Source organism: Scomber scombrus, chromosome 5 (genome assembly GCF_963691925.1).
Source record: "Scomber scombrus chromosome 5, fScoSco1.1, whole genome shotgun sequence".
In the NCBI taxonomy this organism is placed as follows: Eukaryota; Metazoa; Chordata; class Actinopteri; order Scombriformes; family Scombridae; genus Scomber; species Scomber scombrus.
The window spans coordinates 19,472,840-19,496,487 of NC_084974.1; the positions used below are offsets into that span (position 1 = coordinate 19,472,840).

Below are 23,648 nucleotides of genomic sequence, written 5' to 3' on the forward strand. Positions count from 1 at the left end.
GAATTGGAAAATATACAGTAAATACTTAACAACCAAAAAAGACGCTTAACTGCTGATGTATTTGGGTGTAAAAGGTGAAGTTATTTCAATCAATTGGAGGGCATACCAATTTGTTTTTTAAAATTGAACTATTTCTGTTTCAAATAAAATGCTGAAAAGTGTTCCAGAGGTGCTTTTAATCTTTCAGCTAGCAGGTACTTCAGCAGACATATGGATGGCCGTCTATCTTCCCATCACAACAGCTGAGCAGATTAGATGCTCCTACACCTCGCAGGACCACATAATTCATTCCACAGCAAACCATTGTCACTCACTCACTCAATCATGCCCCACCACCCGTTCTTTCTCCCTGTGTCTTTATCTTGCTACCTCCCTTACAAACATACCTGCACCTAACCCACTCACCCAAATGCTGATCATTAAACTTGAAGGGACTCAAGGGCATTGCATTTCCTTTCCAAATGAAAAAGCAGATAATTTTAATGAATCTTTGTCAGAAGAAAACTGAAACAAAGAGCGCACTAGAAAAAAGCACAGTGACTGAGGGTTTTCTAGCTGAATTTAGTCCTGAGCATGGAATAAAACATTTATTTTGTGCCTGTGTATTTATACTTTCAAAAGTTTTAAAGGCCTCACTCAAAAAGACAGGAAAGATGTTCCGGTTAACCACAACAAACTAAACTCAAGTGCATGTAGGATGAAATTAGACATGCAGATTGAGTATACATCTGTGTGTATATGCACATATGTACCAGTTTCACCACATGGTGGTGAAACTGCTCACTTAAGCACCACAGTGGTGCTTAAGTGAGTGCTGTAGTGTGCTGGCATGGAAGAAGTTACGTGCCAGTTTTCCCTTACCATCTGTGACCTCCAGTTGAGCCTTGGCGAGAATACTGCCTGCAACGGTCAGGGCTTGGCAGATATAGTAACCAGCATCTGCCCGCTGCACAGATGAGATGGTGAGGTCTCCGCTGGGCGATACTGAGAAGCGACTGTTGGGCTGCTGGGGTTGGTTGGGAAACAGCAAATTCTGCAGGAAGAGGAACAAACAGCCAATTAGTGAGAACATGGAACCAGTACAACCTGGAAGAATTACAAAAAGCACACTCCACCACCAAAAACACACGTACACCATTACAACTATAGTCTGAACAGAGTAAATTTCATCTATCACTCGGTTAACCAATTGCACAACATGTATACAGTTTGATGATTTGGTTTCATACTTATTTTTGGGCCAAGCCAGAGGCTGCACTGGGTTATGAAGGCTACTTTTGCTCTTGTTGGCATCATGACTACTTTCCTCTCTGCTTCATTTCCACTGTAGTTTTGGTCTGCTTTTTTTTACCCCCAGAGACCACTCCATACAAGTGGAGCTTATACTGAATTAAAAATATATATATTTAGGATATTATCAATCCAGTGCATATCAGAGTAAATACACAGCTGATATTTATTTTTTGTATTCACTTTTTTCTTATATGATCCCCAAAGGTAACCAGCAAATACATTAGCTGGATTTAATTATCCCTCATTACTTAAATGCTACAAATGATGGTGTGTTTTCAAATTAGGCTCTACAAATCTGTAACAAATGAGAGATGTACACTCCATTATGCTCAAGTGTCAAAAAAGGCCTATGTCATTGAATTACTGCATTTGATTAGCTATATTTTTTGCTCTCAACAAATACCTCCATTCCCATTATAAGTAATTGTAAGGGAGGTAGAACAAACATCAATACACAACAGGACAGAAACGAGTACTGAGAAGACAAGGACATGCAACCACTTGTGCAAAGACATTTGTAGAGCATTTGTTTCGAAAGACTCATCTTTAATTACAATGTGAAACACACGCCGGATATAAATCTGGTCTACAAGTTCACAACATTACTCAGTAATAATGAGTCATAAGCTGTAGGTCACACAATGATAAGAGGTAAATGTTACACCAAATGTTTGTGTGAACATGTAAGCATGTGTCTCACTTCTGTTCACTCTTTCAAAAGAACTATGCTGTAATTGCTGGCCTGCAGGCTGTGTGTGTATGTGTGTGTTTTGAACCTTAGCCAGAGCTGAATCATATCTCTGGCTCATCTACAAGCCCCAACAGGCTACTAATTGGCACTGTTGTTGAGCATTGTGAGGACACCCAGGTATTTGAATGGGTTATCTACTTGAGTGAGGGATAGGATCGTTCTTATCAGCGCAGGGTCACGGGAAACCGATTAGCACTTTGCCAGGCACACTGTCGTTTGGCAGCTCCTGAGAACAAAGGTGTATCTGTAGGTCTGTAGTAAAGATACTGATGACAGATAGTGTAGTTTGAAGTATTGTGTGTGTGTGTGTGTGCACGCGCAGGGCAAGAGAATCGTAAGTATTCAGTGTCCATGCAGACAAGGGAATCCAAACAAGGTGCTGAGTGATGATAACACTACATGTACAGTAAAGCTGCCTACTTAACATGTTCTATCCATGGGGATGTGCAAGATTTTCCACTCTTACCTGACTTCCCTCTTTCTGCCAGAAGACAGCAGGCTGAGGGTTTCCTTTAGTTTCACACGGGAAGGTGGCAGTGCGACCCTGAGCCACAATTTGGTCCCTTGGACGGATGACAAACTGGGGGGCAGCTGAGGTCAAAGGGTAAAAACAGCAGTGTTAGTAGACGAGTGGAACATAGTTAGGCTCAACATCAGTGCTGGAGATATTCAGTGCTTGGGGATTTCAAGCAAAAACAAGCAATATACCACATGGTCAAATTAAAATGGGAGTGCCGTACAGAGCTTCCATGCAGCATAATATTCATCATTTTCTCTCTGATGGCTCTGAACACCAATGACTATCATGACTATCATTGCCATGGTAACCAGGTTGGCCATTCATCCAGGTGAGGCTGGAACTGAATGAATGACAGTCACATTGGCATTCACACAGGGAAGAGCCTTGGCCACAATGGCGTTTAGATCTGAGACAACACATAGGCACACCCATGCCCTGGAAACATCCAAGACTATGAACAGGTAAAGACATACAGGGATAAACATGTCTGACTTTCCATATGTAAGATTTAGTCTGTATCAGAATGAATCTCATATAAAAGTACAGATCTTAGTGGCGGAATACTTCTGATAAAAAATTGTAGAAAAGGGGAGAGAGAGATAGAGAAGACTATTTCTGTGTTCATCATGCTTCAAGCTAACACTCTCCATCAAAGACAGAAGAGGTTTGAAAGGCTATTAAACTTTGAGATCGTAGTGTGAAGCTTTCTCAGTAAATATTCACGACTCCATCAGAAGCTAGACCAGTTGTCACACCCTCGCGGCGGAGACAGAGTGAGACATTTCTGACTGACGACTTGACAGATGCGGTTCAATAATAGAGAGAGAGAGGTTTAGAGATTAGATACATGTTATTTTGGTGTGCTGTATTGCCTGTCCTCACTTTCTGACTGTTCCCTGATGGCAGGCTGTATAGGCATGATTTCACACCACACTTTCCTCACACCAAATGTTTCTACTTGTTCAAGAGCCATTCATCATCATGATTTTTCACAGGACAAGTAACAAACGGAGGCTGATGAATCAGAATGCATAGCTGGGATAATAATGGAATATAGAGTGCCCTTCCCACAGTGGACTCTATTACTTAACAGCAATAGAGGTGTTATGCCTCGACAAATCAATTTAAAATTCCCCTTTCTCATCCCAAAGACACAAAAGACTATAGAGTCTTTGACATAGCATCCAGCACAGCAGCAAAGAAGACTTTACCACATCATATCTTATCTTTATGAACAACCTGTAACCTGCACTCACAACTTTTTTCATACAGTTGCCATAAGCTAATATAAATGTATCTGCTGAACATCAACACAATTATCTCAGCTGCGAAACCTGATCTCTGTGAATGTCTAAACTTTGACTTGAGATGACATACTTCATGACATAAGACCTCTACTTGTTTATTCTATGACCATCGCTGGTGTCTTGGTCCCGTGTTAATAAGTGCCATGTTTGCCAAGACTGGACATAAAAAATGCTTCACTTGCAGGAGGAAAATGGCTCCTGCAAACATAATCAAAGTCAGCAAAGTATAGACGCATAGTCCTAGCTGTAAACTCAAAGAGGAGCAGAAATGTGTTCTTTAAACAAACAAAATGCAAACTGTAGAGATTTATATAGATTGCTGCAAAATTGTATGACACAAATGATTTGTTGCAATGCAACATCTTGCCCCCTTTCTGCTTCTTTTGATTTCTTTGTAAGTCATTTCTCTGACAAGCCAGCTGGTTCTAGTAAGGCCAAACTCTTCCCATTTGGCTGGTTTCTCCATGTAATCCCTTTTTGGGGGGTGTGTATTTGTCAAAGATACACACAGTTGGGAATGGTACAGATGGCTACAGATTTACAGCCTTCCCGTTTGGCCTTCTGCAGCTTGGATATCTTGTGGCTCTCACAATGCCGGGCCTGATACAGAGCTCCTAAATCATGCTCTGGCAAAGACTCAATTCCCTCCCTTCTCTTCCTCTGCTCTGTTGCATCCCACTCACTGTATTACTAACCACTCACCAAAAATATGGTTTAACACCTTGCAGACTGCTCCTTATCATGCATTGCCCATCCTTGTCTTTTCTCAAACTGTCTTCATCAGTCTTTTCTTCTTTAACTTTCTTATGACTGTGTCACATAAACTCTGTTTATTAATAACCAAGAGTTTACGCAACTTGTCTTTGTATTTATCACAACAAGTACTGTCAAACAGAATTAAGTTATGTGAATGTTTTTGAGGGTTGCAATTGTTTTTTAGTTTTTTATGGATGATTGATTGCAGCTGGATGTTTAAGATTAAGTGTTGTTCAGTTAGATTTACCCAAGCTTTAATGGAATTAAGAAATCTATTTGTGAATCATTGTTGTTGTAACCAACAACTTGGCATCAGTGGTGGCTTTGTTAACAGCAAATACATCTTCTATTGTGCTTTGGCTGTTTAACCCACTGTAGAAAGGTCAAAACATCAGCTGAACTGTAGTATCTATGAGATGACCCCCCACTCTTTTACGAGACCAAAACTGTAGTTTCTGCATGCTCAGCTTTTCCCGGTGGCCTGAGAAATATCTTGGGCTTATTCTATAGCTGCAGTACTACTTTCAATCTCACTTTCTATCTTTTAAATTACATTTGAAAACGAATAAAATACTGAAGGGAGATGTGAGGCGAATGGAACTAAAAATGAGAGGGATGCCCACAGAGAAGCATAGATCAAAAAGGTATGCAGCTTGGCTCTGGGCTAACTTATACTGTTTTGATTCAGAGACCCTTTTTGACATGTGAGAGGCTCCTTCCTGTCCCTTCCCAAGGAAACACATGATCAGGCACCCATATTTAATTCATGACAAGTCACAGGTTTGGAGAGGGTCACTGGTTTGGAAAGGGCTTCACATGAAACAGCAGTCAGGGTGAAAATAAAAAATGGACAGAGAGACTGACATCCATTCAGTACACCCAGGCACACAAACTTAGAAGCATTTCTTTTAAATCCCATGTTCTGTCATATTTTATTCAGAAGTTGACGGCAATTACTGTCTTTTCCCACAGGCAGAGTGAATGTGTAATTTCCTCCACCTTCTTGGAAGCTGACAGCTTAACAATCGTAGACAGCCACTGCTGTTTTGGCAACCAAAGTCCCGCCACTGAGACACTGGGTTTTTCTGCCAGTCAAGCCTGTTTTGACACACACTTCTGCCATTCTGTTTCTCTCCCTTCTTTGTCCTACCCCATGTTTCTTTCTGCTGCGTTCCTCCTGTTTCTGCTTTGAAAACACACTTTTTTCTCCAGATGCCCATTTTCACTCACTCCCTCAAACAAGTTGACATCTTAAGTGTATCAAATGTGGTTCTGTCTTGACCTTTTCTCGATCTACAGGGAAATAAAATGAGATTCCCAGTTCCATGTTGGGGCTCAGAAGGAAAGAAGCCTGTCCAAAACAAACAGATCTCAGCTTTGTGTTCCAGAAGTCCACAGATGGCTTCGAGACTTGCAAGTTAAACACGTCCTGGACCATATGAGATGACAATGTCTGAGACTATTAGACTGCCAGGGTCTGAGTCTAAAAAAGCTTGACTGATGGGGGAAACTTTAAACAACTATACATGATAAAACTGAGCTGTAGCATGTGTTGAAACCTTTACCAATTCAATCAGCTGATGGTGATTGGGAAAGAAAACAACATATATAGATATTCAGAAAACATAGAAGCCATATAAAAATAAGCTCTGCAGGTTACTGCAAACAAAATAAGTGCAGCTGGTAACATTTATTAGGCTGGATATGTACTGTATCATATTCAATTAACAGGCAGACCTGGTGTAATAGGTTATTAGTGTTTTTTCATGTTAGTAATCCAGGTAGAGTTGTAACAAGTCTACACAGCTATTAGTAACCGTAACAGGAAGAGTAATTCTGAGGGTAGACAATGTGATGTAACACCTGTGTTAGTCAAATACAGTAATGTTAAAGCAATGGTAACTGATTGTCAAGCAGTCAGATGCAGTAGTGTGTATGGAGGGGGCATGCAGGATGGAATCAAATCAGAAGGATGGTACTTACCGACATTGCGATCTGGAGACACAACAATGGAGGAGTGGATACACATAAGAAACAAATTAAGACACAGACACACAAACATATAAAACGACAGAGGGAGAACAGAACAAAAACAATAAAATAAGACAAAAAAAGAAATAAAAGTCAGAATGAATGACATGTTGTGTTGGGGCCAACACATTTCTGGCACAGGGTAAGCATGACAGAGAGGATCCAGTAGCTTTTATCCACTGGACAGTTTTATTGATAATATCAAAGCCTCTGATTCTGAGACCCATAAGTGATAAAGGTAGTCTGGTATAGGTGCCCCCTGGTGGTCAAATGTCTTCAAGCGCTTTAATATTTCTGTGGAGGCAGGCATCTCTGCTCTTCAGGGACAAAAACACCACTGGACCTCCTCTGTCTGCATTAATGAAATTGACATTTCTACAGGTGGTGTGTGTTTGTAATAGCAGGGTGAAGGTGTGTTTGTCGCTGGTGCTGATGGATAGAGCAGAAAAAAGAGGAAGAGCAAAGAAAAGATTTCAAAGACAAAATAAGGGCAGTATGTGGGTTACATCCAGAGAGTGTGTCTTTGAAATCTCACACTCTTTACAGAAGTTATGGTACAGGTAGTGGTTCTCCAGTGCCTCCTTTGTGTTACTTTATGTATCTTCACCATCAATTCAAACACTAAGATGCTACTCTCACAAACCCAGCTTCCAAAGAGATCTTGTTTTACCTCCTGCTGACCACCTGCATCGCTTTAAAGTGCTCCACAGAGACCTTAAACACATGGCTTTAATGGGAAGAAGAGTGGTGAAAATAGGGAAAATTATGGTTACAATGTTTTTATTAACCTTGTAAACCCCAGGTGTGGGACTGGCTGTGTGCATCAGTAGTCTGTGAAATGGCTTTGCTGACTGGGCGGTTAAGGCATGGAGGGTAGCGTGGCTAGTAGACCACCATGACTGTGGGTGGGGGGAGGGAGGGTGGCAGAGTGTGTCGACGCTGCACTTGGAAATGTAAATAATAGTAAACAGATTCATGGACTGTCTACATCTCTCTTGGTTGTGGGAGTCAGCATGGATTTCCATTTGTCCAAAGGGGACCCCGTGGAGTAAACTGCCAATCTTAACCTCATTTTAGTGTAGTACCTTCTCTATGTGTTGTTACGTGCTAACTAACATAAAAAAACAACAAAGAACAAAAGTGTTTCATACCTCTGACTGTGAGAGTGGCAGTAGCCTCCAGCTTGCCCACACGGTTTTCTGCCACACAGGTGAATGTGCCCTCGTCGTTAATGGACGCCTTCTTCACTCTCAGCACGTAGTCGTCTTTGTCATACTTGATCTCATACCTGTCAGCAAAGACGTAACATCATGAAATTCAAATATCCTGTTCAGCATTAAATACAAACACTATAAATTCAGATAAAACCCTGTGAAAAGTTACAAATGATTCAGTATTTCACCCATATCTGTCGAGCTGTGTAGCAGAAGCCGTATTTTTCTCTTGGAGAGATACACTGTACTCAGAAACACATCTGTTCATTCTGACAAATGGAGATTGCAAGGAGGAGGATCAATTATTCAACAATGACACACAGTACACAGAGAGGTGTACACTCAGTTGGAACACTCGAAACTTGTTCAATACTCATGAAATGTTTATCTGTGTTTTTAACCATAACCAGAACTAAATATGTGTGTGTGTGTGAACTTAAGCATTTCTGTTCCAGTGTACGAATGTACAGGTGCAATGCATCTTCATGGAACATGTTATTGTTAGGTATTTTGACTAACTGAATCCACATAGCAACTATATGTGAGCCTAGACCTGTATGACAGGTGACAGGACGATTATGCCAGTCTGGTTTGCTATTCCAGTCTATAATTTAAAGGGGTTTATGGCCTGGCAGTGCACGAGTAGTGTGCTAGTGGGGGTGGTGGGGTTATGTGATGGAGGTCCTTCAGCCTGACAACCGTCTGCTGTCACTTACAAACATTGAGAACAGAGTTGAGATGAACAGATAAAAAAAACACTGTATTAGAGCTTGGCACTATGTTTGTCCCTTTAAAGTCCCTGTGTAGAACTTATGATAATCAAATATTTTAAATGACTAGTTTGAAGAGAAATGAGAAAATCCAGGTGAAATTTGGTGAAGTATGTTATGTTGTAGTCTTTCAATTTATGCATTGCAGTCTGCCACAGTGTCTTTTTTATGCTACCTCTTGGAGTCCCCAAGGTAAAAAAAAAAAAATCCTGATGCACATAAAGGCTTAAAAAAAGGCCTGACATTGTTTTATCTTTGTATTGAAGCTTATACCTCTGTTCCATAAAACTTTGAACTTGCCATCCAACAGCTATTAAAAATACATAAAAGAACTATGCATGGTGACATCTTCCCAATACAGAGCTAACTCTTCAGAGATCGAAAATGTAGTCACAGAATTGTTTCTGAATAAACTGTGCTTGCTGTGTTCACTGTAATAAAGATATATAACACCATTGACTCTTTTATGTGTTTTTAATAGGTTTTGGACAACAATAGAGGTTTTATAGCACAGAAGAGTAGGCTATATTATTCATTTTTGGGTTTTGATCTCTTCAGTTCTCTATAAAGCAAAAGGTTAACTGTTTTCTGTGGATAATTTATTGGACAATTAGATATGGCAACAAAATATGGTTTATAACAAGACTTTCTGAAGTGACTTTAAGGTAATAGTATGTTATGGTCGATTTCTCTTTCGAGGGAAAGACCCCTACTCGGCCATCAGGTACTGATGGCTGCTTGCCACCAGCAGCTGGAAAACTAATCTGTCCTGTCTATCCATGTCTTATTTTTTTCGCCTGCTGTTATGACATTTCCTGAGCAAGCATTCGAAGGCAGCTTTATTGAAGCACATTCCTCAACTCTTACTGCCAGTTCCACCTTTCCACACAGGTACTTAAGGAGCCATAATGATTATTTGACTGAGTCATGACTGAATGCTTTGTTCTAGAGAGAGGGGATGTACAGTTCAGGTAATGGTGGGGGATGTGAAGAAAGCATTTATTGTCGAAACCAAGTTGAGTGGCATTCACGAGAATGAGACAGCACCTTATGGGAGAGGCCTGCTTTCAGATGAGAAACAAACAAGCTAATAGAGAGAACATCCTCCAACAACATGCCATCCAGCCTGGATGGGGATGGGTAGCACAACATGAACTTCTGACTTAGCAAAAGAGATCGAGATAAACAAAAGAGTGACAGGGACAAGTCAGAGCTTAGTTAGTCAGTCAGGGCTTTGTTCCCTGTACTCTCAATCAACCTACACCAAGCAGCTCTGTGTCAACAAAGAGGGAAGGCAATGTTTCACTTCAGACATTGGTTGCTAAAACCCTATTTTGCAATATTTTTTTTGGCTTATTTCAGCTCTAATTTAGTTATACTGGTAAAAAAAAATACACATGCAATACAGGGTCATTTTCCAGTCTCGTGAGTCAAGCAGCACATAAATGATCTATAGTTGGCTTTCCATTAAGATATTGTAAAAACATGCCTACAGCCATTCTAGTGGCTCTGTGAGGCTTATTAGTTTAACTAGTATTTAGTCATTAAATATTGGACAAATTGAAATTTTCTGACCTTATTATGAGGCTAAATGAAAAGTTTGAGGTTTAGAAAAGTCAATAGGAATTATTCGTTGGGCAGCATTGATGCCTGTAACAATTTTCATAGCATTTCAATAATTTCTATTTGGACCACAGTGTTGGACTGACCAACCAACCAAAATTCTGCCATTGCCATCCATTGAGTCATGCCACTAGCACAGCTAAAAAAGATGCTGGAGTGTGAGCCTGTCAAGAACAGGCATGAGGGATACAAATATTGTCATCAGATACTGTCATCACTTATATAGAAACATAAATTGTTCAACTAGACATACAGGTTCCCACAGCCTGACATCTGCGTGACCAGGCTTTCGTAGTGTAGAGCACATACCGTACAACATGCTTATTGTGCTTGGTCCTGTCTCCATCAATCTCTCAAAACAGAACCTCAGGCTGGTCCAGGACTTATTAGAGAGAAACATGAGCCCAATCAATCTGTAATCAACTTCCTATATGGAATCAGCCTAGATGACAAGATGAGTGGAAATACTCAGGGACAAGAGGTAGTTGTGGCCACAGACACATGCAAGTACACACATGTAAGGAAACAGTAGCTCTTTATTGAAACTGGATTGGGGTAGAGCTCTGTTCTCTATTAGAGAAGGAATGTAATTGCACATGTAGAAGGGTTGTGGAGAAGATAGGAGAGCCAAGTTCACCCTGCTGGACTCTCACTCTGTTTCAATCCACTCCCAAAAAAAGGCACACTGTACACACACACCCACACAGAGAACAAAGTATACAATCATCCAACACATATCCACACATGTGCAGAGTCATTTACTCTGCAGGGAGATGAGGAGTGATTGGAATGTAAGCAAATGCCAAGACAAAGCAGCATTTTTCTGGGTTGTCAACCTGATATGTTTGTTGCACGGAGAACGCTGTACAGAGATGAAAACTTTATTGGACACACTTTAAAGGAATGACATCTAAAAAATAAAAAAAATCCTCCAGATGATGATAGAGGATTTGCCTTTAAACTGTCTGTCAGGAACACACTCACCCGTGTTCCACCTTCAGACTTGTGCCAATTCACTCACATTAAGAGAATCTTATCTCTCTCTTGTGTGGACAACTGGATGTACGTCTGTACACTTCTCCACAAAATGACTCAACCTGAGAGGATCTTATCTGCCTCGCCTCTCTGTGTGTACATGTGAATGGAACTGGGAGTTGGCAGAAGGGTTGTGTGCCAATTCTGAGCACAAGAGTCAGACTCAAGATACAGTAGATGACTAATTCTAGCCTGCTCTCTGGCCTGACTGCTCTAACACAAAGTCCCCTCTCTGCTCCATTTCATTCTGACAGTCTGATCCAGTTTCACACCATCTGACTGCTACTTTACCTCATCCTGATCAAAGAAGCTGGAGTCCTACCTGTCCAGGCCCTGTCACCCGTGAGAGGGAGTCAATTAACCACTATCACTTCTCATCTTCTTAGCTTGAGCTCCATGTCCTCTTGGCACCTCTCAAGCCTTAGCAGAGTCAGAGCATTCCCAACAGTTCGCCTGATATTCATCACCTTATCCTGCATTTGTCAAAGATGAGTTTGGCATTGTCTTAATGCCTATGGTTAGGAAGGGGGTTTGTGCAGAGGAAATCGATCCTAAAACTGCCTTTAAAAGAAATACTTCTACTCAGGGCCAGAGTGCTACAATGGTGGCAGCCTTTGGTGGTGCACTGTGGTGCAGTCTTTACTTAGTCAAAGTGGTTTGTGGAGTAGACGCTATGGCTGCACTGGAAAATGTTGCATATAGAGTGGGGTAAAAAAGACACGGCAAAGCCACTGTTGGTCTTTCTTTCTCTCTCTGACTGTGTGTAAAGAACAAAAGATACATGCATACTTGCTGAGATATTTAACTATGCTTTCTTCACTCAGTGAAACATGAATAAGATTTTTTTTTTTCATTGTATGACAATAAAGCTTTGATGTACAATGAATAATTAACTCCCTGCTTCCTAATTAATCCAAAATCATATTTCCTATATTATTTAAAATATATTATTATTTTATTATGCTGACACAATCAGTGTCAATAACCCTAAAAGATTAAAATGTACTCCTTTTCATCCTACTGCCATCTCACTCGCCAACCCTCTTACACACGCACACTCATACATACCAGATGTATCCGCTTATATATCAGGAGAAGTAATGGAGACAGGAACCATAGCCTGCCGTCTTTTCATTCTGCTGAGTTGCGGAGGTGAGAAATCACTGAAACTGGACGGTCAGCATAACACAGGCGCTCCTGTCACACCAGCTTTCACAGCTTTCTCAAATAGAATGACCCACACACCTCTATCATACACACACAAGCACACACACACACACACACACACACGCACGCACACACCCACCCACACACACACACCCTCACACACACACACCACACAAACACCATGAAGGAATTGAGCTAGAAAGAAAAGCTTTTCTGCTGAATGTTGCAGGGGCTGTGTGGCAGAGGTCAACAGGGACAGAGGGCCTGAATACAGATGGACTGCAAGACCAAAGGGGCTCTGATAAGGCACAGGGGAGGGCAAAAGGGTCCCGAGCAAATGAGGAGGGAGAGGAAAACCAAAGGGGGAAAGATGTGGGCCACACATAGAGCTGGTAGGCAGTGAGAGATAACTCACCCTGCCAGAGTCTTTTCACTGAGATTCATAGAATATAGCCGTTTACACTCCATTTGGAGACACAAAACTTTCTAGTACTTATCTCCTGGCTCTCTGATGAGGGAGAAGCTGTTATGTTGCTTCTCTGAGATTCTGCAGAGATGCTTGAAAGACGGATAATACTCTGATACTGATACTAATCCAAACACAGACAAACTTGCAAATAACAAACTGACAGGTGAATACCACTTTCTAGTTAATTATAACCTGAAAAGTCGGATAACCGAGTCAAAGGATGTGGAGGATGCTTAATGTATGTAACTGATCTTACAGTATTTTGACAGACATGATGCACTCCAGCTGTTCAATGTCACATGCACACAAGATTTGATCCTGGGAAGACACCATACTCTACCATCTGAATCTAATCTTATGCATGCTGGTAAAAAGAAGATTTATTTCTCTGGGGGAGGTTGGGTAGTTTTAATATTACAGGGGCTGGTCAGTGATATAAATCTCGTCTAGAGTGCTTATGCCTGATTTTTCTCCCACTACTCCAGTAATAATTAAAGCCCCAATTATCTTCTGTTTTTCAGCACTCTTATTGGTTCTTCTGTAATTTCGGTCCTGTCCTGAGAGACACCTTGTATTTTAGAGATTCATTATCTCAGTGCATAGTTCAGAGTTTTTATGAAAATGAAGGACATAGAAAAGTGTTTGCTGACCTGATGGTAACATACATTTCTTTTTGGGAGTCCAGATGACAAAGGAATAAAGAAAAGCCATTACAAGAGTATGAACCTGCAAGCTCTTATATTTAAATGGGCTGATCTAATTTCAGCTGCGGGTAATTATTCTGTCTTGGCTAGTCTGTCTTCCTATAACTAATAGTATGTGCAGTGGACTACATGTATTTAACACTACATCCCTTCACAGATTTCACTGTATTCTGTATTTACTGTAAAGGTATAATAAGAATTCAGAAAAAAACATTTAGAAATAATTGTATTAAACAATATTAAAATAAACACTAATCATTTGAACTCAAGGTCTTTTTTTATTGAAATGCGGTCCAAAGGATGGATTTTGTTACTGAGTCAAATATTTTATTTCGCCCCTTCTCCTACCCTTAAAATACTAATCCTGTCTGAACAGGGCTTATGTAAATGTATCTTAAAATTTGTGCAAAAATTTAAGATTTAAGTACTGAGTCATTAATAGGGCTGTGTGTAACATGTTTAAAACGAAATATGAATGCCACAGTGCTTTAATTAAATCATTTAATAACTTAACCTAAATATTTTGAAGGTCAAGAGTCCATGTACATTTTCTCTTAAACATCTTTATTCCCATGTATAATTAATACACCAGTAGAAATAATGCACCTGTTGTTACTGACATTTTAATTTACCATTTATAGATATTTACTCTGACATGTGACAAACTGTAATTTCAGTGGTTTCACAGGGAAATCTCCAGGGAGTTTTAATTATAATATCTACTTGAAGAAATATGGGGTTGGCCTATTTTATTGCAACATACCAAGTATCCCCGACGAGATAAGATTGTTTGGTGATTTTACTTTTTTTTTTTTTTTTTAATTTGGTATTAAACAAATACAGTAACATTTCTGTAGGTAAAAGAGCAGAACCATTGTTTTTGTCCTCTAATTGAAAAACATTGTCGTGCTGTCTCTATCTGCGGCTCTATCCCACAGAGACTGAAGCCAGTGCCATCCTGGCGTGCTTTATGTCTATGTGCCAATGTGTGTGTTTGCCTGGGAGGCTGCTGGAGCCACTGAGCATATTAAAGACCTGTTTAATCAGCTGAGGCTCCATTTCCCTTCTTCCCAGTATAAAAGTTGCACACAAACAAACACCCGCAGAAAGACACAATCATGCACAGCATGTGTAAAGGCGCCAGTAAAGACAAGTTGAAACATTTCTATGGTAAAGAGGGAGTGGTCTCACTAAGTCTCTCTTTCTAAGGCTTATCATAATAATAAGGACAGTGTAACCTTTTCAGATGAAAAGCAAACAAGACCCCTCCCCACTGCATATAGAAGTGCTTGATCTTTAGTAGTCTTTCATTCCTGTGGTGAAGAACGCTACTAACACAGCCGTGTGTCATGACACTGGTTACAGTCCTGTTTTAACCCTCATCCTACCAACATATTTAACATACAAGGATGCCTGACTGGGGTCCCTGGTGACCCCAAGAATAAACTTCTACCATAAATGTTTGTATATTTCTTCTTCTAAAAAAAGGTAAGGTAATTAATGTCATCTGAAAAAGTCGTATTGTGTAAAACAAAAATATATACTTTTCTTAAATATAAATTGCAGCTCTTACCCCAAGTATAATCTTTCCACAAAGCATTCAAAATAAGTAACAGAGTCCTCCTACCTCCCCGCTGATGGTGTGTGATACTTTAAATTAGGACCCATGGCGACCATGAGCTCAATAAATAGTCCCATTTTTTAAAACTACATAGGCAGAATTGGGTGCTTTTTGACTGGGGTCCCCCAGGACCCTAACACACTGGTATTTTTTAAAAAGCATTAATTAAAACAGAAACTGAAAACAATGATATGAAATCATTGGGAACACATTGATAGACAAACTCATTAAAAATTGGACTGATAGAATAAAGCACCTGTGAGATATGACAAAAAGCTCTGCAGGTACCCTAGTCGGGATATTGAAGTTAAACTCTTTTCCTTCAGAGCACTTGCCAGTTATCAAACTGAAAATTGTTTATGAAAGATTTTAAACAATTCCTCTGCCATTCAGAGAGAAACTGTGTTTGATGTTTATTAAGTGAAGATAAGCAATAGAGAAAGCAGGAACAGATCGTCATTAAACAATATTTTGGCATGCAACAAAGGCAGAAAATGTCAGAATTAGAATATCGCAGTGTTCGTGCTTACTTTCTGCTTCAAAGAAAATACTGTAGAATTAAATATAGCGAGGAAAACAAAAGCTTGCACATTGTCATTAGAAACACTGATATATTTATCGTTTATTAATTTGGAAATGTCTTTTTCATGTAGCCAATTCTTTATTCTGCAACTAAATAAGGCCCAACTTCAAAGGGATGGTACAGCTAAAGAGGACACAGGCACATGACACTCATCCTAATCCATTATAATTCTGTTAATTAGTGTACAAAATGAACTCATTTCCAGAGCCAACTCCCTATCAAAGATATAAGTGAAATACTTGTATGTGTTTGCTTTGGCACGGTGCTTATGTCCCACTGCCCAGTGAACCAAATCCTTATCAGACACAAACAACCCGCCCACGCTCAGCTCTGCAGCTAGCCTTGAGAGATGTCAGGTCCACTGAGTGTATGTTTTATGAGGTGATCCAAGCAATGTGTGACTGGCCTGCTGGCTGGGGACAGAACGCTAGTCTCTTTGAAGTCCACTCTTGACAACGACACTGCTCTTGACTGCAAGTCCAGTGACTCACTGTGAAGCAACAGGCCGACACGCAGGACCAAACAGAAACAGTATCACTATATCATCAGTTGCTTTTTACAGGAAGTTGGACAGACTATAGCTGGCAATGGTGCTTGCATGGCTTAGTAACTTACAGGCTTTTATTGCCTTTTCTGACATCACCCTCTGTTTTTTTCCAGTGTGAGTGAATGCATGTGTCATGTTAGTGAGGGTATACAGACTTAAACGGGGTTAAATGTGTATGTGAGGGAGTGATTATCTTCCAGGTTTCTGAGGTGTCCGTGCCAAGATTTCACCTGAACAGCTGCACCTGTACCCAGACACTTGAGGGTCACGTCAGCTGCTATACTCTGTCTCCTCATATCTCCTGTCATTCTATCCTCCTGTGTCTCTACCTGTCTGCCTTGCAACATGTCAAGATTTTCTGTTCTTCTAAATGTCTCCCTTTCAGCCTCCCTCCACACTTACCTGTCACTCAATTTTAATTGTCCATAAATCTATATATGTTTGTCTTCATGCAGACCCCTTTCTTCACATTACACGCTGTCTTCCCTGTTATGGCAGTGGGAGCTGTCTTCTGGGGAACCCAGGGGTGGAGTCACTTCATCCAGAATGTGTAATGTGCATTGTGTACAGTCTAATAGGGCTATTTAATGCCCCCTGGCAGCAAAGCCAGGTGAGAGCTGGCAGTGTGAATTACCATTAAATTGAAACACTCGGATTGACATCAATGCCTCCACAGCTCTTTTGCATTAAGTGCAGCTTGTCACATCACTACTACACACCTATACAAGTATGTACTGAGACACACACTCCAAAAACCAGTTGCTCATATCCATTTCATCACTATTTTAAGGGACACTTCTCCCCTTTATAGATGTACATACCTTCCACGAGGAATATCAGCGTCATCTTTCTTCCAGCGCACATTAGGTTGGGGGTCTCCTTGTACCTGACAGCGAAACTCCACCGTCTCCTCTTCCAGGACAACCTGGTTTATCGGCCTCCGGAGGAAGGTTGGTCGCTCTGCAGGATGGGCACAGAGTATAGAAATGAATAACTTCTTACTGTAATTAATTCAGAGTTTATGTCAGTGCTTGAATGTACAGTACAGGTATGTATTACAAACAATGGCCTCTTACTATAGAACGACTACATCTACCACCTTATACCAGTTATTCTCTTTTGTGTTCACTGGCACTCCATGATCATCTACAATTTATTTTATGATCACTATATGGTTTAAGCTACACAGTAATGGCAATAAGGCACTGACTAAACTTATTACCGGCTCCTTGTTCACTTTGGCAATATAGAAACTGAGGTTTGTACAGCTAACCTATTCATTACATTTCATTCTGACTCTATAACATGACAGCTTAATGACTAAATTTCAAATGTGTTGCACAGTAAATGTGCTTCAGATTGTGAGCTTAGCGGGCAGACTCTACCATAAAACCACAATCACCAGGAATTAAAATTCAACTGGGAAAACACTTCCCCCACAAGTATGACCACGATTGAGCTGAACGTACATTTGAGACATTTCCCAAATTGAGAATTAAAAACCAACTTAGAATATACAGGGCACCATGTTATATCACTGAGGAGAAAAAGAAAAAGCTTACCAAACACAGTGACTTGTGCTGTCTCGCTGTCCCTTTCTCCGACCATGTTGGTACCCACACAGATGTACATGCCAGCATCACTCTTTCTTGTGTTGGAGATCATTAGCTTCCCACCTCGAAACTAGAGAAATAAAATACAAACATTCTACATTACATACACAGATAATACTTTCTGCCTTTTTTTCTTCTCCCTCCCAACTTTCTTCGCTTTTCTTATTGACCCATCCCAGAAGCAACACCGCTGGGAATGTCAGCTTGCCCCTGTGCTGGTGTGCAAGAGCATTATTTCCTATTTGCCCAGAAACTAAAAATAAAGCTGACAGTAAACTGTCACAATGCCTAATCAGTCCACTCATTAAAACAGACGGTAATAGCACTCACAGTGATCCTGTCATCTTTGTCCTCAATTCGCACTTTATCTTTCTTCCAATAGATGGTGGGTTCAGGATGGCCTCTGGGAGGAAGACACTCAAGAATTGCTGGCTCTCCTGCTGCCACCACCACATCTGCAGGATTTTGTCTGAAGTCATCTCGCAGCACTGAGGGTGAAAAGAAGGAAAAGTTCATAAAGTGCACATTGTACATAACTTAGTATAATACTGTTCAATTTAAATTATTGAATGCTTAAATCACAATTATAACATTTCTTGTGCGGTATTAAGTTGTGTGTACAGCACAGCAGGAGTATATGCAGCTTCTGTCGATTTAAAAAATGGTCATCTATTTAAATGGGATGTGCAGCTTCATCTGACTAGGCAAGCACAAGTGAAAGCTAATTGGAGGTAATGGAGGTCCCTGTGGAGGTAGCAGAACAAACAGAGACAGAATGCCCTGAAGCTTGGTGTCATTCACATATGAGAGCTCACAGGGGTGCAACACTGCTCCGCTTTGCTGGCATATACACATACACACACATAAACCCACATAGATATGTGCTAACACTCAGAAAAACAGTGGGTGGTCTTATGAACAACTGTGGCCTTGTATCTAATCACCCTCAGGTACGCCTTTCATCACACAGATAGCCCCTCACCCTGCATTGTGCTCAACGAAACACACAACATCAGTCCATTATTGCTGTCACACACACGCACACAAATGCAAATGTGAAAGCACATATGTACACAAACGTAGTAAACTAACTGGAAATTAAACACTCAGTCAAAGGTGTATTCAGAGAATGATATTCAATATCCAGCATGCAGTTTCATACCAATCAGTGAATATAAAAATACCTACTATAGTCACACAAGATTCAAAGGTACAAACTAGGGCTCACTCTGGCTCTCTCCTGCTGTGTCAACTCAAACACATCTTTCTCCATTTGATCTACAATAAATCTAATCCGTGGAATAGCGCTTTACGAATTTCAGCTTTAGCAGCGTGTCCATCCATGCTGCAGCGAGGGACACATGATTCCTCTGATGAATAAAAGGACTAAGCTTGTTGGAGGATGTTTGAAGATGCTTGAGGAGGGCTAAATTAAGGGCAGCACCACAGGTCCTTATGTAAATTTCACGTGGCACAAGGGACAATGAGAGGGAGGGCCAGGATTATAAGTGGGGATTGCTGGTCCCTGCACTCCAGGCTTCTCTCATCTCTTCATTCACTTTTCTTACACTCTCTACCAAAAGCCGCACAGCCATTGTCTTCTTATTTATTTATTTAGACCAAGGGGAAGTGGGGCGGAGGAAGAGAGGAAGCTTTCAACCCAATTATCCTGGGGATGCACACGGTTACAGAGTGGGACTTCTGTGTGACATGAATTCAAATGAAACCTTTACACAGGGGTAATAGTAGAGAATACAGAAAAGGTAGAAGTAGAGGTTTTCATTCTCTCATGCAGGGCTGCCCTCTAATCCAAAGAGCTAAGGTAATTAGCCAGCTCCAAAGTGGCAGACCCCCTGGCCAGGGTGGGCATAACAGCCACCACCACTGGGCTCTCTCTATTTGCATTACAAACAGAAGTCCTGCTGTTTAAAATCATAGCCTGGTTTGGACCATACACAGCCTGTTGTTTTCAAGATCACGTTGGATTTAATTGCTCCTTTCCATTCATCGCTGATAGCACCCATGGGATTTTGTCAGAATCAATTTCCTTTGAAACAGAACAGTGACAAAAGAAACACACATAAGGTGCATCATTATGGTGCTTGTGCCATGCTGTCTAATCTAATCTAATACTGCACAGTATGTCACAGTAAATGCATCCATACCCTGCAATCAAAATAAATACACAAAAATTAACCACATATTGCAGAGAATACAAAAGTCATTGAATAAAAACACTGAATAGCTACACACTCCAAATAAAAACAACATACAGGCACTTGTTGAGGACAGGATAAACACAGGGTTACAATCAGCTACAAGTAAACAAACAGATGACAAAACACTGCAAAGGGATTATGTCCTGTGTGTTGGTGCAGGGCTTGCTAATACCAAGAAAACACTCTGAACAGATACATTTACTAAGTAAATAAAGTGAGGGGACAATCCAAATACACTTTAGAACACCGTCTAATGCTAACTACAAGGGCACAGTCATGAAGGTCAACCTCCTATGGATCAAGTAAACACACTGCTCAAATATTCATCACCCCACCACGTTTGCCTTGCTTCATTAAGATATGAACATGCATCTCTCCAATATTTGCCTGCAGACATCTCAATGGGCACCACTAAGGTATTTCAGGGATCACGAGGCTGTGAAAACCTTTATATTAAAATCATCACATGACTGTTTTATCTGTTAATCTGTGTGAGGCCCATCTGATATGTGTGTATCATTAAGCAAGTCTGTGTACTCGATGTCTGAAACTGATCTCTGGCTCCAACTCTGAGGCCCTATAGGCATTCAGGCCCGAATCATCCGGCAGACATAAGGTAATTGCATTTCTATCCCCCTGAAACACTCAGCTCCTCTTCCACTGAAAACATCTTACCTCCCATGGAGTTCCAGCAGGCCCCAAACTCTGCCATCTTACTTATTAATATTTATATATTTTTACATTTACACCCCTCTGTTGGCAAGTGCTACATCTGTCAACCCGGGCTGCAGGCTAAAAAGAACCCATATCAGAAAAATATTAATCTCCCTTTGCCTCTCATATTTTTATTTATTTATTTCTTAAATATCACAACTGGGCTGATTTGAATGAAGGAGCAGCAGGCAGGGGGCAAAGCATGGCAAATTTGTAGCTCTTTCACTTGGCACTGTATCAAAACCTCTCACTTAAAGGCGAAGGAGTCAGGTTGCTAGTTGCAATGTGAAACAGCCAAGGGGTTGAGAGTGGAGGTCTTTGCCAAAATAAAAACACAAAGGAGACACCCACACAGTTACTTTGTAAACCAGATTGTCCTACATTAGCAGGGGAGGCCTGTACCAGCAACTATTACGGAGGTCTACCTGTGTGTGTGTGTTCTTATCAAAGGTAGACTCAAAACACAAAAAACTCAGCTTGATGCAAGATACATGACAGCACAAACTCCTGGCATCATAGCACAGAGGTGGCAGGGCAAGGACAGGATGAGGAGAGATATTTTGTACAGTGCGCCCTCTTCTCCCACCCAAGATATTACTCACTGGAGGGGGACACTGCTTGTCTGTAAGATTAGTGGGGAACCTTGACTGAAGCGTCCAGCCTGCATACTGAGATAAGTGCTGACAAACACATTCACCTACAGCAGTGTACCTAGCTTTGGTTCACAAAGGTTGCACTCACTGCCACAACACCATAGACTGATGTCTAAAACCTTTTATTCCTCCCTCAGTTTTGTCATTCACATCGCTTTGATAGATGTTCACCACACACACAAAAACTGTAAATAATTTTTAAAAGCTGCAGGGCCTGGTATCTTTTGCAATGCTGCAAATGTGAATGTTTGTGTATGTTTCTGTGGTTGTTATTACTTTTTCCTCCCTATTTACTGCAGAAAAACACTCTCCATGCTTTCACAGATATTCTCCTGGGTCAGGGGCTAAGAAACACAGAGAAAGATTACAACAGCTATAAGCCAGGGGCCATACCCCAGCAACCAGGCCCACCACCTTCTACCCACACTCTGATTAGAAAATAAACCATGCACACATACACACAAACTGGGAGAGCTGTAGAGAGGTAGCTCCAAGCTATAATATCATTTCGTTCGAGTGCTTTTTGCGCTTCATCCGGCAGAATGATATTACAATACCGCCATTTTCAATTCCACCCTTAGAGAAGAGAGACAATGTATATGTCACTTGACAAAACATACCAAACCCACTCTATATGCTGTCATCGATGTTTTGTATGACTGTTGATGCTGAAGGCAGGAGAAGGATAATACCACACTATATAATACAACATAGTGAAAGGAGATGTGCCCCATTTGTCTGGATGCAGTTTTTTTCTCTTACTCATTTGCCCTCCCACTGGCCAGAGCTGACCTTTGGCCCCTATCCAGATGCAGAAATTACCCCATCAGCAGGCAGGCAAGCAGCAGGTTCGCACATATTCCCTATTTTCCTCCACTGAGGGGTTGCAGGTCAGACCAGAAAAACAGCTGCAAAAATATGGCCGTCTGGCGATGCCCAAGGCTGTACCTCCTCTGAGAACTGAGTAGAGACTCTCATCATTAGCACGACTCATCACCATCTCTCTCTGTCTGTCTTTTCTCTCCTACCACCATCAGGGGTCATTCTCTGTCTTTATTTTTCTTCCATCTTCTCAGTTTATATATTTTTTTTCCCAATCCCACAGCGTGTCCCATGTGTTGCATCTTGCCCCCTCCACTCATTTTCAGCCACTTCTCAGTGCTCTCTCTGCACTGACTGCAGATGAGGTTCTGCAGATGAAGCCATATACATGCACACCCGATCATTCTCTGTAGACCATGGCCAAGCCTGATATGATCTCCACCACTATTCTCCCTATCTGCAAATCCTGAGCTAAGGGATTGTAAATAACACTGTCACTTTCAGTGATAAGATGCAGGAAATATGGAAAAGAGTCAAGGTAAAGAGAATCGTATGGCTGGGAATGCTACCATAGTGGAAGGAAATCACAGGTGGTGATATCATATGAAATGTGCATCTTTAATAGAGCCTTGGAGGGAATACAAGAGACGTGAGCATGTTTGCTCTGGTGAGAATGCAGAGAAAAAAAGAGGCAAGACATAACACAACGGGATGACGAGAGGATGCCTGATCAAGGTCAAACTGAAGAGGTGGGGAAAAGTATAAAGGTGTTGAATAGATGGGGCTGACTGTAAATGAATGGAGTGCATTCCATCATACTCATGCCTCATACTGTGCGTCTACCTCTGATTCAGTAGATAAGCCTAAACAAACATCCTTATTTAAACAGCAGTCGTGTTCAAAGCTCATTTTTCAAACAACACCCCTACTTTGGCCTAACAAGCCCCTGGGTAGCACAGTAATGACAGTAGGACCACAGTGAGCAATTCTGCTGGCCGATCCAGTAAAAAATGTGGTGCTGCGCCTGAGAAACAATATAATTAACTCTTAATGAACCCCTTTCCTTTATGGCCCTTAACAATACTAACACACACATACAGACACGCACACACACAATTCAATTTAGCCTAATCCATGCTTTATGGTAATGTATAGGTCATTAAAATGTTAGTTAAGAACTCATTAAAATTCACTTGAAGAAGTAATGGCTTCATTACAGTAATATGCTGAAAAGCA

The 23,648-nt window shown here is 40.9% G+C and overlaps 1 protein-coding gene across 7 annotated transcripts in view; it reads right to left on the bottom strand.

Moving 5' to 3' along the window:
- Positions 1–23,648, bottom strand: part of robo2 (roundabout, axon guidance receptor, homolog 2 (Drosophila)) — a 166,664-nt gene that overhangs the window by 43,182 nt on the left and 99,834 nt on the right. For all 7 annotated transcript variants that reach the window (XM_062419712.1, XM_062419709.1, XM_062419711.1 and 4 more), the window contains exons 3-9: positions 18,335–18,492; positions 17,954–18,074; positions 17,213–17,351; positions 7,810–7,946; positions 6,611–6,622; positions 2,511–2,635; positions 862–1,033 (exon numbers count right to left, since the gene is read on the bottom strand). In XM_062419712.1, coding sequence (XP_062275696.1) covers positions 862–1,033; positions 2,511–2,635; positions 6,611–6,622; positions 7,810–7,946; positions 17,213–17,351; positions 17,954–18,074; positions 18,335–18,492 — 864 coding nt within the window. The remainder of the gene's footprint in view (positions 1–861; positions 1,034–2,510; positions 2,636–6,610; positions 6,623–7,809; positions 7,947–17,212; positions 17,352–17,953; positions 18,075–18,334; positions 18,493–23,648) is intronic.